Raw genomic sequence first — 17712 nt, forward strand, 5'->3', positions numbered from 1 at the left:
ACAGGGAGGACATACACAATATAAGGCAGGTGGTTTTAATATTGCGGCTGAGTAGTGTATGTATGTATTTAAAGGCACTTTTTCATTGTGTTACATTACATTGTTTGTTAAAAATGTTTTGCACTTGTAAATGTAAAATGTTAAAATTGTACTAACTGAGCAATACATAAAATATAATTGTATATATTTAAAAAAAAAGTAGTAGCGTGTGTTGCAGGATTAGGGTGTGTTAAAGAAGTAGGTGTGTTACAGGAGTAGCGTGTGTTGCAGGAGTAGCAGGAGTAGCGTGTGTTGCATGAGTAGCGAGACTAGCATGTGTTGCAGGAGTAGGGTGTGTTGCAGGTGTGTTGCAGGAGTAGCGTGTGTTGCAGGAGTAGTGTGTGTTACAGGAGTAGCGGGACTAGCGTGTGTTGCAGGTGTGTTGCAGGATTAGCGCGTGTTGCAGGTGTGTTGCAGGAGTAGGGTGTGTTGCAGGAGTAGGGTGTATTGCAGGAGTAGTGTGTGTTGCAGGAGTAGGGTGTGTTGCAGGTGTGTTGCAGGAGTAGTGTGTGTTGCAGGTGTGTTGCAGGAGTAGGGTGTGTTGCAGGTGTGTTGCAGGAGTAGGGTGTGTTACAGGATTAGCGTGTGTTGCAGGAGTAGGGTGTATTGCAGGAGTAGCGTGTGTTGCAGGGGTTGTGTATGTTGCATGAGTAGCGGGACTAGCGTGTGTTGCAGGAGTAGGGTGTGTTGCAGGAGTGTTGCAGGAGTAGCGTGTGTTACAGGAGTAGCGTGTGTTGTAGCGTGTGTTGCAGGAGTAGCATGTGTTGCAGGAGTGTTGCAGGTGTGTTGCAGGAGTAGCGTGTGTTACAGGAGTAGCGTGTGTTGTAGCGTGTTTTGCTGGAGTAGGGTGTGTTGCAGGTGTGTTGCAGGAGTAGCGTGTTTTGCAGGAGTAGTAATAGTGAACGAATGTGTGTTGCAGGAGTAGGGTGTATTGCATGAGTAGCGTGTGTTGCAGGTGTGTTGCAGGAGTAGGGTGTGTTGCAGGATTAGCATGTGTTGCAGGTGTGTTGCAGGAGTAGGGTGTATTGCAGGAGTAGCGTGTGTTGCAGGGGTTGTGTATGTTGCATGAGTAGCGGGACTAGCGTGTGTTGCAGGAGTAGGGTGTGTTGCAGGTGTGTTGCAGGAGTGTTGCAGGAGTAGCGTGTGTTACAGGAGTAGCGTGTGTTGTAGCGTGTGTTGCAGGAGTAGCATGTGTTGCAGGAGTGTTGCAGGAGTAGCGTGTGTTACAGGGGTAGCGTGTGTTGTAGCGTGTGTTGCAGGAGTAGCATGTGTTGCAGGAGTGTTGCAGGAGTAGCGTGTGTTACAGGAGTAGTGTGTGTTGTAGCGTGTGTTGCAGGAGTAGGGTGTGTTGCAGGTGTGCTGCAGGAGTAGCGTGTGTTGCAGGAGTAGTAATAGTGAACGAATCAAAGCAAACTATCTAAAGCAACAGAATCTTTTAAGCAGGAGTGATACACTGAGATCTACAGGTTGGTGCAGGTGTTTTTGATAAAATCTCTTTCTCCTCCACACCAACGCTCACACTCGCGTGTTATGAAGTATTTCAATGCAGCCTTTACACATTAAACAAAAATGTTTCTGAGGATATCACGTTTCAGTGTGCCTTTCAACTTCAACATGTGTAAGCCACAGAGTTGCACGGAATTCTTCGAAAAGATTCTGATGTTAAAAAATGCATTGGGTAATGCATTTCACTATAATACATGAAGCAAGAATTTATTCAGAATTCACACAAAAAAGTGTCATTCTACTATATTACTATAGACACTGTTCCCCTGATTTACTGATCAGCAGTTTGCTTTATGTTACATATGCTCCGGCATGGTTATTATGGGAATTGTTTTTTTACGTTGAAATAAATGAAAAACTTTTGTATTTTTTCCCCTTTTTCTGTATTTGATACAGCTCTAGCAAAATAATATTAGATTTTTAAAACTGAATTTTGTTTTTTTAAAGCATCAGAAAAATCAAATAAGTTCAAGTTCAAATTGTACAAAAAATACACATATGTTTATGCCATATTACATTGTGTAAAGCTAAGAAACATAATTCTTAAAATTATAAATCAAGAGTTAATCTGGAACCAAAGCTACAGACATTAAGCTTAAAGTACAAATCAGGGTACTTTCATCACCATATTTATAAAATTATTAAACTATTACTATTATATTATTACTAGTATTACTTTTTGGAGTTGTTGAATTGGATTGCAAAATTGTAGCCACATATCACAATAGCTTGTTATTTACTAATTAGTTGGAACATATTTATGTATGTATGTATGTATGTATGTATGTATGTATATCTATATCTATATCTATATATCTTAATAACCCCCAATGTTCTGGAAAGATGTTACACTACATTTGGAATGTGCTTGTGGAGATTTGTCCCCATTCAGCAATAAGGGCTTTAGTAAAGTCAGGTACTGATGTACTGTAGGTTGAGGAGGCCTGGAGTCCAGTCAGAGTTCCAATTCATCACAAAAGTGTTAAATAACTTTGAGATCAGAGCTCTAAAGCAGGCCAAACCCATGAAAACAATGGCTCTTAGCTCAAGTAAAGGGAAAATATAATGCTACCACATCCAGAGACATCCTATATAATCGTGTGCCTCTAAATTTGTGGTAAAGGTTTGGGAAAAAAACACATACAACTCAAAAGGTCAGGTGTCCTGAAACCTTTTTCCTCTATATAGTGTAGTATTATTATACTAATGCTAAATTCTGTTCCTTTCTTGAGAGCTGGTGTTGAGATTCCCACTAGAAAGTTCTCTCAGGTTTAGAGTGGGATGGTGGGTCTGTGTAAAAAATATGTGGTTTGCATAGAAAGGTTTTGCAAAGTGCCCCTGATAATTGGGATTAGTCTATTAGCACTGTAACCTTTCTTTGTCTTTATAGCCTCCATTAGTCAGAAAGGCCCTCACCTTAATACCGAGATTAAGCACAGGAGAGAAAATGTATTCCTTCATTAAAAACATTCTGCATTATTAATACTGAGAAATGGGTTCAGGGAGCAACCTTTCCGATCGCACCTAATTCTTGTTCTTATTAATACAGCAAGATTGAAGCAGAGACAGGAGCTACAGAGAGACATTGAGCATTGATAGCGTGATCATGTTTTTATAGCTACAGTAAATGCCTTTGATTAAGCATTTTATCTGTGCATGTACAATAAAAACAAATCCTACACGCTAAAACATGATGAGTCTAAAAAATGTTATCAGATGCAAGTTATTTGATGTCTCTAAATGAAGACTTCCACTTCCTCTTTTGCCAACTTAAGTCTTTCCCTAAAATGTTTCAGTGCTGTTGCATGCCAACTCAAGTGCACTTCCAGACCATTGCCAGCCTTAATCTGAACAGTTTGATGAGTTTGGCTCAGGTCCTCCAGCAGGCCCTCGTCTTTCATACAAGATCCAGACAGCCAGTCCCAGAGGAACTCTCCATGCTTTCATCAGCCCATATCAAAGCACGTCATCTGCCCTTTCAAGGCAGCATTAATAACAATCACTGCTGGCCTAATGATCAGGTAGTTTGTACTCTTTTTAAACGACAAATGGAGGATAAGAGCACTGTCAGTCTAACAGAAACAAATCCGACCCGACCCTGAAATTCATTGAGCCCTCATCTGACATGGTTTTTGTATAAAGGCATGAAGTGTGAAACGTTTGTTCAGGAGTTTCATCATCGTCTTTAGAGGTTATTAGTAATGGATCGGGACGGAAAAAGGTTCCTGAGCTTTGATCTGCATAATGATGTATGAGAACTCTAAGAACAGTAGAATTAAGGAGAAAGCCAAGGTGAGGTTTGTTGGTTAATATGAAGAAGAATAAGGGATTTAGAACTTGAAGGAAAATATTGTCTACTATACAATGCAAGTATTATATGTATAGAACATCTTAGAATAATATAAGCAAATAAACAATGTTTAGTTTTGACGAGGTTTTCATCATGACCTTCCAGCAGTAAATAGTAGTCCATCTCATTTGTCTACAATTTGCATGGCTGTAAATACCCTTAAAGAACTTCAAACCTGAACTTTAAATCCAATTAAAAGCTATTTAAGACATTTGTCTGTAATGCAACCCTGTGCCTCAACTCAACTCAATCATAAGAATTCATCATACAATGTAAATTCCACCTAAATTCTTCAAAAATTAAATCTCAGACAAACAGACAGACAATCTGTATCTTGTAGAGACATGAAACTAACTTAAAAATAGACGTTCTAGCAGATCACATCAGCATCTTATCCAATGACAAGTGACAAGTCCGTTATTAGAGTTTCCGAGTAAAACGCAGAGGTAGGCTATACAATGTGATGTCACAACTTCTATATTATCTTTTGTAAGCATATCATGAATATCATCACTGAATACATCAACAGCTACTCACTGTGACAAGGTGCTAATCGGACATTACAATCTGTTTTTAATCAGTTAATTTCTTGTTCATTTTTCAAAGAAATGTGGTCTATGCTGTGGTCTATGCTGGAGGTCTTGTGCAGAATATCTATTCAAAGTCTATGGGAATATGAACTTCAGACATTTATCCTCCTACAATCCTACTATAACATACATACTGTAAGTAACCAAATGCCACCTGTGTGTAAATTGGAGTTTTTGGAATAAAGGGAAATATAAATAGGATTTGTTTCGGTACGTACATGCCTCTTTAAAGTTAAGTGGAGAGCAGGAAAAGCCCATTAGTGTGTGCCTTAACCCTGCTCTCGATGTCCCCTCAGGCTCAGAGTGACCTCTCTTTACTCCATCCCTCACCACACCTCACCACATTACCATTCATGGCCCAAGGAGAGGCAGGTCAACCTCAGCCTTATTACAGTGCAGAAATGTTAATCTGAAGAAATAACTGCAGAAAAGGAAGGTCTGGAGAAGCCTTTCCATAACTGAAAGAGCCCAGGAGTGAAGAAGATGTGAAGACTGAAGAGCTTATGATCTTTTTTTTTTTTTTTTTGCAAATAAAGAATGGTGTTAAACCAATGTACTGATTTCATTAGTGTCTTTATGCACTGCAGCTGATCAGGGTAGAAAAGTGAAGCACAGAGATTTGTTTGCTGTCTCACTCTGGGGTTCGATTCTTTCTTCACCTCCCCCTAAACAAACTCATTAAAACAGGCTCGGCTTGATGGTAAACCTCCCACCTCCAGCCGCCCCTTCCCTCCAATTAACGGCGGTAATCACTGTCAAAGCTCCGCCTTTACCTCACAATTACACCTTCACCTCTGCCGCCTACTCTCCATCACACAGAGCGCCTGTACACACACACACACACACACACACACACACACACACACACACACAGTCAGGAGAGACAGAAAGAGAGAATCTGCATAATTAGATTTGAATATGTTGTGTGAATAGTACAGGGGACTCTCACACTGCATTGCTCTCACACTCGATGACATAAAAACAGAAAGGTAAGAATCAGATTATGTCCTGCTCCTGTCTTAACAATGCACTCAAGGGGTGTGTGTGTGTGTGTGTGTGTGTGTGTGTGTGTGTGTGTGTGTGTGTGTGTGTGTCTATGGCTTATGAACAATAGTAAAAAGGCCTAGTATTTGTCAGAGCAGATTTTTCCCCGTGTTATACAGAAATGGGCAGAAGCGCCACACACAAGCACACACACAGCGTTATCATTAAGACTCATGGCAGAACTGATATATCCTCAACACACAGCACATATTTCCTCTCCGGGTTTCTTCCCCACTACACTGTTAGCAACACAAGACCAACAAGACCTTATGGTACTAAGGGGTGGGGCTTGGAGCAATGCTTGTTTGTGATTTGTTACATAAATTGCCTCATGTGATACTAATCCAGTGGGGGAAATAATTATTTGATCCCCTGCTGATTTTCTGAGTTTCCCCCTAACAAAGAAATATACAGAGAAATATACAGAGATGTATTTTAACAGACAGAATATATATATATATATATATATATATATATATATATATATATATATATATATATATATATATATATATATATATATATACACAGGGAGTGCAGAATTATTAGGCAAGTTGTATTTTTGAGGATTAATTTTATTTGAGGATTAATTTGAACAACAACCATGTTCTCAATGAACACAAAAACTCATTAATATCAAAGCTGAATATTTTTGGAAGTAGTTTTAGTTTTAGCTATTTTAGGGGGATATCTGTGTGTGCAGGTGACTATTACTGTGCATAATTATTAGGCAACTTAACAAAAAACAAATTCATACCCATTTCAATTATTTATTTTTACCAGTGAAACCAATATAACATCTCAACATTCACAAATATACATGTCTGACATTCAAAACCAAACAAAAACAAATCAGTGACCAATATAGCCACCTTTCTTTGCAAGGACACTCAAAAGCCTGCCATCCATGGATTCTGTCAGTGTTTTGATCTGTTCACCATCAACATTGCGTGCAGCAGCAACCACAGCCTCCCAGACACTGTTCAGAGAGGTGTACTGTTTTCCTCCTTGTAAATCGCACATTTGATGATGGACCACAGGTTCTCAATGGGGTTCAGATCAGGTGAACAAGGAGGCCATATCATTAGATTTTCTTCTTTTATACCCTTTCTTGCCAGCCACGCTGTGGAGTACTTGGACGGTGTGATGGAGCATTGTCCTGCATGAAAATCATGTTTTTCTTGAAGGATGCAGACTTCTTCCTGTACCACTGCTTGAAGAAGGTGTCTTCCAGAAACTGGCAGTAGGACTGGGAGTTCAGCTTGACTCCATCCTCAACCCGAAAAGGCCCCACAAGCTCATCTTTGATGATACCAGCCCAAACCAGTACTCCACCTCCACCTTGCTGGCGCCTGAGTCGGACTGGAGCTCTCTGCCCTTTACCAATCCAGCCACGGGCCCATCCATCTGGCCCATCAAGACTCACTCTCATTTCATCAGTCCATAAAACCTTAGAAAAATCAGTCTTGAGATATTTCTTGGCCCAGTCTTGACGCTTTCAGCTTGTGTGTCTTGTTCAGTGGTGGTCGACTTTCTGCCTTTCTTACCTTGGCCATGTCTCTGAGTATTGCACACCTTGTGCTTTTGGGCACCCAGTGATGTTGCAGCTCTGAAATATGGCCAAACTGGTGGCAAGTGGCATCTTGGCAGCTGCACGCTTGACTTTTCTCAGTTCACGGGCAGTTATTTTGCGCCTTGGTTTTCCACACGCTTCTTGCGACCCTGTCGACTATTTTGAATGAAACGCTTGATTGTTCGATGATCACGCTTCAGAAGCTTGGCTATTTTAAGACTGCTGCATCCTCTGCAATATATCTCACTATTTTTGACTTTTCTGAGCCTGTCAAGTCCTTCTTTTGACCCATTTTGCCAAAGGAAAGGAAGTTGCCTAATAATTATGCACACCTGATATAGGGTGTTGATGTCATTAGACCACACCCTTCTCATTACAGAGATGCACATCACCTAATATGCTTAATTGGTAGTAGGCTTTCCAGCCTATACAGCTTGGAGTAAGACAACATGCATAACGAGGATGATGTGGTCAAAATACTCATTTGCCTAATAATTCTGCACTCCTGTATATATATATATATATATATATATATATATATATATATATATATATATATATATATATATATACACATTTATTTGTATTTGATTAAGTGAAATAAGTATTTTGATCCCATAACAACCAGCAAGAATCCTGACTCACCCAGATTGGTCCTGTACCTTTACGAAAGAACTCCTAATATTAACTCGTTATGTTTATAAAAGACACCAGTCACAGACTCAACTTCTTCCATTCCAACCTCTCCACCACCATGGGAAAGACCAGAGAGCTGTCAAAGGACATCAGAGACATGATTGTAGACCTGCACAAGGCTGAAATGGGCTACAAGAGCATCAGATTGCTGCCTTGGCCCCATGTTTTTGGTCATTGTCATGCTGGAAGACCCGTCCATGACCCATCTTCAGTGTTCTGGCTGAGGTCAGGAGGTTCTCATCCAAGATTCTACAGTGCAAGACCCTGTTTATGTGGTGAAGCCTTCCTGTACTCTTAGCAAAGAAACAGCTCAACCAAAAAAACCTACTATAAACATTCTAGACTGTTAATTTCTTTGTATGGGGTAAAATCTTACAAAATCAGCAGGAGATTAATTGTTTTCCCCACTGTACAAACACCACATTTTTGAGTTCCACCTGTCCCCCCCCCCGTTTAATGACGTATACGTGATATGGAGTTAGAGTTGATGGCAATATGAATGTAGTGCACTGAAAATATCTTAAAATAAAATAAAATAAATATATATTATATAATATTATAGATTCTGAATTTTTTTAAAAGCAGCACATAGGTCTATATTAACTTCCGTAAACGTCCAAATGGGACAAGCTGAAATAATAATAAGAAGAAGAAGAAGAAACGTTTTGCTTTATTTCTCAAACAGCCATACAACTAGTCTTTGACATTAATTCTAGAGAGATTTAACACTTGGTCATCCGTACGCTCTACTTTAACAGAACATCATTGTTGGATTTCTTATTAATATGATGCTGAATTCTGCCACAAAATGATCCAAGCTGCAAGGAAGTTGCTCTTAGTCATTTTTTTAGAAGCCAACTGCAAGTCATTTGGCAGACGTCCTTATCCAGAGCTACATTCAATTATCTCATTCATACAAATGAGCAGTTGAGGGTTAAGGGCCTTGCATAAGGGCCCAGCAGTGTCTGATTAGTCGTGGTGGGATTTGAACTCACAACCTTCTGATCAACATTTTAACCACTGAGCCAGCACAAATTCCCTTATATTTGAAACTGTGTAAAATTGTTCTCCTTATAAAAGCCACTATAACTGCACTAGCTATGATCACTCTGGATAAGGACGTCTGCCAAATGCTCTGGATAATGACTCTGGATCACCTGTGATACAGGACTCTGGATCACAAAGTTAAAATAGACCTATATGCTGCTTTAAAGAAAAAAAACAATATTATATAATATTTTATTTTTCATATTCATATTCAAGGAGTAACAAAGACACTTAGAGCATAGAGCAACCAAACAACAAGCACTAGAAGCACCTCACAAATATGATGCAAAAATATTGTTTTAAACTAGACTTTTCCTTTAAGAATAATGTTGTGCTGGATTGTACTGATGATGCAATTCTTGACATTTAAATAATTGTATAAACTAAATATCGGATGTTCAAAAAAAATAAAATAAACAGGAAACTAGATCATTTCTAGACTTTCTAGAAACCGTTCATTATACATGCACACAATCGCACTTATTTGAAAGTATCTCAGAAAAGTGAATATAGGCACAGTTTGTCTATGTGCTCGTGAAGCATTAGACATGTTAATGTTGCCTGCATTTATTATCCAGTTTACATGGCTTTGACAGGCATGCTTGCCTGCCCATGATTACATTACCCCGCTGGGCTGTGGAAGGTCGCGCCAAACGCAGCAGAAAAGATCATATTTTTTAAAAGGCCCATGCTGCAGAGTCCACCAGGGCCCACTGTTTACAGAAGCGCCTAATGGATGCCATGTAGCTCAGGGCAGAGCTGGGAGTACAAGCGGCACCAGAACACACAAATAATCACGCTCCATGGCTACGCGAGTCATGAATTCCCCCTCCCTGTTCATTTGTTTATAGTTTCTTGATGGATTAACTTTAGATATTTGTTGTTTGTCAGAAATTGCTAAGGCATGTTTAACGGCGGTAATAAAATGGCCCTTGCACTTAACGCAATTGATGTAAGTGTAAAGCGCTCGGTGAGCCGAGTCACTAGCGAGTTCACTCGCCTTAGCCCTATTAAAGTGTTACCCGCTGCAAGGGTGGAAGTGTAGATACACGAAAGGAAAAAAAACAGCACAGCATTGCGAGGTAGCAAATACACGGGCTGAAATGTACAGTATTATGATGCTCTAGTGCAAACTCGATTAGAGAATTTGACTAGACGAATGAGCACACAAGCGACCTCCTGACCTTTCCATCTCACACTCTTGCATAGGAGGGTAAGAGAAAGACTTGAGTTTGTAGCTGTGTAAATTTTGTGTTCCAGTCTGCTGCTTCAGTACGGTGTTTGTGTGTATGTGTGTGTGGGGGTGTGTGTGTGTGTGGATAATGAGGTGTGACAGAGCACACAGAGAGACTAATGGCCTGTGAAGTCATTAGAGCCCTTCTCTCTCTCTTACTTCTCCCTCTTACACACACTCTCTCTCTCTCTCTCTCTCTCTCTGTCTCTCTCTCATATGCAGGCAATTCTTTTTCCACTGTTTTAGAAAGAGGTCTCTTTTCATAGAATGCTTCAAAGCTTTAGACCTAATCTCCATTTACGACATTTGTAAAATAAATGTAATTACTGCGATTGTAACTATTTCCCTGCGTCAAGACAACAGAAGATATATTGACTCGAAACCCTCTTGCAGTGAAAGTTTATGCTAACTAACTAGCTCACCAAAAAATGTCCTGCTCCTTACTCTGCTGAAAGTCTCCGCTGTCTCTGACTATTACCCCTAAAGCTACAGATGTGGTGGTTAGAGATTAGGTTTAAGAAAATATTCCTTTAAGTGTGGAGTGCAACAGAGCAGAGGTCTGCTTGTATTCTGTAAAGCATGTACATGTCTGATTGATTTGCTGCTCTGGCATGGTTTAAATCTAAAGGATATGTTACGGGACACGGGCTCCCAAATTCATTCAAACTATCAGTGACTTTACAGTGCTCTTATTTAGCGTCTTGCACATATCCATCACTGTCTCACTCTCACTCTCTCTCTCTCTCGCTTTCTCAGTTCCCCTCTCCGTCTTACTCGCTCTCTCGCTCTGTCTGTATCGTGAGTGATACACAGAGAGAGGAGGGGCTGAGTGAGGAATGACCCTGTGCCATGCTATCCATCCATCAGCCATCCTTCTCTCCACAAGAGAGATGGATGAAGGCAACGGAAAGAAGAGAAGGGGAGTGAAAGTGAGAAAGCAAAGCAGTAGGAGATACAAATCGACACAGTGTGTGTGTGTATATGTGTGTGTGTGTGTGTGTGTGTGTGTATATGTGTGTATATGTGTGTGTGTGTGTTATCCAATATCTGATTTTTCTCCCTCTAAGTCTGTAAAGTCAATGCCAAGGCTTCAGTCAACAAGTCAAACACTTGTATATGATTTATATAAGTTCTAAAGCCAAAAGCCAAAATTACGCCAAACTGAAATGATCAACACATCAACCCATGATCTTGCCCCTAAAAGCTGCTCTCCCTGGCCAGGTGTGAGGCATGCTGAAAGCCAAAATCCCTCACGGTTAAAGAGGTGGAAATGTAAGTGTGTCTGTGATGGGCCGATCAGGCAGCACTGTGCGTTATCCTATTACTCCAGGCTGTAAAACTCTGCTATTGCAATGTCACAAAGATAAGAGATGAGAGAGAAGAAGAGGCAGAGCTCCAGTCAGCACACTGCCAGCCCCTCTCACTCCCTTACTTCTGCTCCATAATGAATAAATGACATATTATGCACATTATCTGCAATTTTATATATATATATATATATATATATATATATATATATATATATATATATATATATATATATATATATATAAACTTTAGATAAGGGGGAAAAAGTCCATATTGGCTCGCTTCATCATCTCAATCTGCATAATCTCTTCCTTTCCTCTCATTTGCTCTTGACTGTCTGTGGGCTTGAGGTTAATTTGATTTATTTTCAGTGCTGATGAATCTGAAGATACACACAAGAGCCGTGGACTGGTGGAGATGAGGAACACATGTAAACCCTTATCCTTACATGTACACATATACGTGTGAAAATAAAAATAAAAGTACACCCTCTTTACATTTTTGGGTTTTACTCATCAGGACATGAAATCATCTGGTCCTTATCAGGTCTTAGAATTTGCTAAATACAGCTTTAGATAAACATCAAATTGATTCAACTGATGCCATATTACACTGTGTCACTATTTATTTTTACATTTTAACCTGAAGTATTTATGTTTTGTATGATTTTATCAGTCTCTTACATGATTGTGAAGGAATTCTGGTTCACTCTTCTTTACAATGTTGCTTCAGGTCATTGAGGCTTAGGGGCATTTGTTTATGCACGGCTCTCTTAATGTCCCGCTACAGCATTTCACTCAGGTTGAGCTCTGGTTCTTTGCAACACCTTGATTTTGCTCTTTTTCAGCCTTTTTGTTTGTAGATTTGCTGGTGTGCTTGGGATCAGTGTCCTATTGCATGAGCCCTGCATACTGCTGAAACTCTGGCTTTTATAGAGCTGGTCACATGTGCTGATCAATTAATCAAGAAAATTTACTTAGAAGTACCTGATTGTTACTTAGCCTCTTAAATTCTATGGAAATTGTAAAGGTGTACTCAGTTTTTCACAAATGGGTTTTCCATTTTGGCTTATCTGAGGTTGTAAACCTTTAATTTGAAGGTCTGCGTTGAACCAGATGATTTTTCTTACTATAGAATTCACGGAATGTACTCAAAGCGTTCCTTCATTTTCACAACTCCACATTCAATATATTCAACTCAGTTAACCTCTGTTCTGCTCAAACTACATTCCCTTTACAACACGACACTGTGTCTAATATAAAAGATAGATAAAGTGAGTAGAAACGGCTTAGAGTGTAGAAATGGGTAAATTATTTCAATCTCACTGATAATAGCAATATTAACACACACACACACACACACACACACACACACACACACACACACACACACACACACAAACACACACACACAAAACACATACGCACACAGTCTCTTTTATACAGCCACACATCCACATCTTGCACATCTGCATACACCAGGATGAAGCGCTGAGGTAGTACAGGCAAATGTCCAAGTAGTAGTTTGTGATAATGCTGCATTGATATGGTGATGTGATTGCTGCAGCAGTGCTCTGCGTGTGTGTGTGTGTGACAGAGAGACTGTTCAGAGAGACAGCCACTATGCCTCAATTTAAAAATGCCTCAATGTTCCTGACTCTGAGCCTCAGTGTCACTTTTAATAAACGACTGACACCAAACGCCTCCAGCTGCTCCATCTTCAGTCTCTCATCACCACAGACTGCATGTCTATCAAGCACATCACATCATACACTGCTGCTCATACTAGCCGGACTGCACCCCATCCCACCTCACACATACAGACACACACACACACACACACACACACACACACACACACACACACACACACACACACACACACTACTGTTTTCTTAAGCCCTAACTGTTTTGAAATGCTTTCCTTAACAAAATAATCTTTCTACTTCATGTAAAGAGACATGTGTATTACAAGTGAAGTAACTGTTTACTTCAGACAAAGAAGCTGTGTATTATAGATGAAGAAGCTGTGTACTTCAGGTGAAGATGATGTGTACTACATGTGAAGAAGCTGTGTATATTAGGTGAAGAAGCTGTGTACTACATGTAAAGAAGCTGTGTATTACATGCGAAGAAGCTGTGTACTACATGTGAAAAAGCTGTGTATTACAGGTGAAGAAGCTGTGTATTACGTGTGAAAAAGCTGTGTACTACAGGTGAAGATGCTGTGTATTACAGGTAAGAAAGCTGTATTACAGGTGAGGAAGCTGTGTATTACGTGTGATGAAGCTGTGTATAACAGGTGAAGATGCTGTGTATTACAGGCGAAGATGCTGTGTATTACAGGCAAAGAAGAAGTGTATTACAGGTGAGGAAGCTGTGTATTACGTGTGATGAAGCTGTGTATTACATGTGAAGAAGCTGTGTATTACATGTGAAGATGCTGTGTATTACAGGCGAAGAAGCTGTGTATTACAGGTGAAGAAGCTGTGTATTACAGGCGAAGAAGCTGTGTATTACGTGTGAAGAAGCTCTGTATTACAGGTAAAGAAGCTGTGTATTACATGTGAAGAAGCTGTGTATTACATGTGAAGAAGCTGTGTATTACATGTGAAGAAGCTGTGTATTACAGGTAAAGAAGCTGTGTATTACATGTGAAGAAGCTGTGTATTACAGGTAAAGAAGCTGTGTATTACATGTGAAGAAGCTGTGTATTACGTGTGAAGAAGCTGTGTATTACATGTGAAGAAGCTGTGTATTACAGGTAAAGAAGCTGTGTATTACATGTGAAGAAGCTGTGTATTACAGGCGAAGAAGCTGTGTATTACATGTGAAGAAGCTGTGTATTACAGGCGAAGAAGCTGTGTATTACAGGTGAAGAAGCTGTGTACTTCAGCTCTCTTACACTTGACACTCATGGCTTATTTTCTTCCAAAATGTCAGGTTGGATGTAGGAGGAACCCTTCGACTTACTAGTGAGACAGTACAGTGTGCATGTAGTTAGTCCATAATGGAGAGCGAGTCATTAGTTTCTCAGATTTATCAGAATACAAATGCACAGATTTGTACTCTGATAAATTAAGTGTTTAAATGGTCCAAAGGTTTTACGGCTCCATTGAGCACATCAGCCTGCCACAGACACAGCATACTGCAGACTGGATTTATGAAAAGTGCAGACTGTATTATTATATACGCTCACCGTGGAACCACTTTATTAGGAACACCAGTACACTAATTGCTGATTCATGCAGTTATTCAATCAGCTAGTCATGCAGTAGAAGCGTAATGCATACAATCATACACATACAGAGTTCACTGAAACTGGAGATTGTGCCCACTGTAGCTTTAGATTCAGGTTCTTGTTTGACAGGAGAAAAAAAAACATCTGGGTCAGTCTGGGCAAACCAGTCTGGGCATTGTTCTCAGATGCATAGCTCTCCTGAGCAAGGACTTTCGGACCACAGCATTTTCACTCACTGGAAGTTTTATGTTACATATCTAGAGACTGTTGCGTAACAGTGTACAACTATGCCATGGTCAAAACCGCAGAGATCATGTTTTTCCCATTCTGATCTTTAATGTTAAAAGCTGTCTGTAGCTCTTGATGTGTATCCACATGATTTTATGTGCTGAGCTGCTGCCACATGATTGGCTGACTGTATAATTGTAGGAATGATCAGTGATAGATGAAAGAATGCACAGTGAATGCAATATAATTTAGATACAAATAATAAATACATATTGTGTTGTTTTATATAAATGTTAATGTAATACAGTCGTCCCCCGTTTATCGCGGTAGTTATGTGTCAAATCCGACCGCGAAAAACGGATTTCCGCGATAAATCGACAACACCCCAAAAATGCTTTTTTTTTTTTATTATTGTTTAAGCCAGAAATCATCCTCCCACACTCTTGAAACACACACATAAAACATTATAGTGTGAATATAGTGAGAGGAATTTTGTGTAAATTTGTAGAAATATCACATGAGTGAGTACTGTAGTACAGTACTGTAGCGTAGCCTATGCATAGTTTCTCTGCTTGTTTATTGGTTAAACTGTCCTATGATGTCAAAAAAGGGGCAGAGTTTAGATACACATCACTGCATTCTCTATTTTCATTGACTAAATCTGGTGATGAAGAAATCCACATTTCTTATGATAAACTGAAATCGGGACCATTCGCAAAATAGTTATGTGCCAAATTAAAATGTGCGATTAAGTGGGACCGCGATATTTGAACTGCGATAAATTAAGGGACGAGTGTACTTGCCTGTCTTGAGATGTGTATTTTTTATTTAGTTTTTGAAGTCTTTCGCCAAGTCTTTCACATTTCTATTTTAAGTCTAAGGAAAGGGGAAGATATGCTAAATAAAACAACACATTAGGCAAATATAATAAATACCTATAGTGTTGTTTTATTTAACATTTACCAAACTAAACAAGTAAAACAAACAACTGCTTTTAAAAATGTAATATTTAAATATATAAATGTTACTGTAGCACCGACACCTGAACACACCAACGAAATTTCATCACAAGGTGGAAACAAGCACCAGTGATGCAGAGCGATTAGCAAAAATTTGGCAAAAAACTAAAAAGAAAACAAAAACTAAATTAAGAAATGAAAGTGTGAATTGAAAGAACTGAAAGCCTTCTATACAAGCATTTTTCCCACAGCTCCATTTCTTTGGTCTGCATTAAAACAGAGTTTTCATTATGCTCTTGGGAGATACACCACTTAAAAAGCACACTATTATCATTTCTCACACGCCAAACAGCTTGCACATTTTATGCTGACATAACTGCCCAAGTCTGTCATGCAGGAAAGTGGAAGGCCGGCCATCCTGGAGCAATGGGAGGAAAAAAGGACTTAAGTTTTCCAACCTCTCTCAATATATATATATAAAAAGGTCAAATAAATAGCCACTTAAAATTACTGTCAAAAAAGAACTCATTCACTCAAATTAGGTTGCAGTCATTTAGCAGATATCTAATGTTAACTGAAATGTTTGACATATATGCATGTGTGTGTGTGTGTGTGTGTGTGTGTGTGTGTATCAGAGCAGAATGTATAGGTGTATATAAACTGATAGTGATGCGTCATGGCTTTCGAGCCGCTCCACTGATAAAAACACAAGCTGGATGAGTGATTAGGCCCAAGTTGAACAAGTTGAGCTTAATAAACGAGCTAATATTAGTTTTCAAAGCACGGTATACATCTAATCAGTCAAATGGCCCTAACCAATCACACAGGGATCTTAAATGTGTACCTGTTTAAAACAATCTTCTCATCCTGCGTGTCACCACATAAACATCTATCACAGTGACAGGGGTGCAGACTAAACCCCAGTATCATTCCAGTGGGGCTTCAGGCGCTCTGTCAGGCGAACAGTTGTCTTTAATTATGCCTGCAGATAAAGGCGGACATGGTCAGGCCGCGGAAGATTAACTGGAGGCCTAGTTGATCACATTTGCCTAATTTCTGGCATAAATCTTCAACACTGCAGCTTCACAGCCAGACCATTATCCTGAAATTGACATGCCATTTCCTCCTTTTTCCCCTTAGGCTGGAAAGATGAGTGCAAAAACACTCGATGAAAGGCGTGAAAAAAAAAGGATAAAAATCAAAAACACACATATCAAGACAGGCAAGTATTAAATTAAGATTTATGATTTCCTAACAAATTAATGCTTTGTCTGTATCTGTTGTGTGTGTCTGTAATGTGAAACACTCTCATGCTAAAAGCTTGGGTGTGTCAGTCTTTTGAGATCGACTTAAAACTTCAAGATTAAAGATTTGTCCCCAAGAATTAAGCAGATGTGCAAATACTGTCAAAGTGTTGCTTGCAAGTCTAGCATGAAATGAAATGGAAAAGCAATTAGCTGAAATTTGCATTATGAACTAATTGGATCTGCGTTTAAACCAGCAGCAAGCGGAGTTCAACATTTTTAGAATTCAATCTGATTTAATTTCTTCTTCAATACTCCAGCATTAGCAGATCATATCATTTGCAAAAGTTGGATGTAATTTGTCAACACTGCTAACATTAAAAAAAAAAAAAAAAAAAAAGGGGGAATCTGTCTAGAGAATAGGACCTTAAATATCACAGCAGAAATCAGTGTTAAAGTTGAAGCAAACGTGTCTGAATGAAATATGCTAATCATAATATATCATTAGTGAAAAATATATACCCGTGCAATGCTTGGGTAAATAAAACCCATCATCCTCTGCTTCGGCCCTTATCAGGCTTTGGCGGTCGAGCTGACATTGCCACGTGAGCATGTTCATTAGAAAGTTGCTTGATCTATTACAACACACACAAT

At 39.3% G+C, this 17712-nt stretch overlaps 1 protein-coding gene across 2 annotated transcripts in view; it reads right to left on the reverse strand.

Annotated features, from left to right (window-relative positions):
• Positions 1-17712, reverse strand: part of wwox (WW domain containing oxidoreductase) — a 177627-nt gene that overhangs the window by 15826 nt on the left and 144089 nt on the right. The window contains exon 9 of one of the 2 annotated variants that reach the window (XM_046859326.1): positions 16776-16796. The exons of the other annotated variant lie outside the window; for it this stretch is intronic. Within the exon in view, the coding sequence (XP_046715282.1) occupies positions 16791-16796 (6 nt within the window). The 3' untranslated portion in view covers positions 16776-16790. Of the gene's footprint in view, positions 1-16775; positions 16797-17712 lie in introns of those variants that run through there. 2 annotated transcript variants of the gene reach the window in all.

Source organism: Silurus meridionalis, chromosome 10 (assembly GCF_014805685.1).
Source record: "Silurus meridionalis isolate SWU-2019-XX chromosome 10, ASM1480568v1, whole genome shotgun sequence".
In the NCBI taxonomy this organism is placed as follows: domain Eukaryota; kingdom Metazoa; phylum Chordata; class Actinopteri; order Siluriformes; family Siluridae; genus Silurus; species Silurus meridionalis.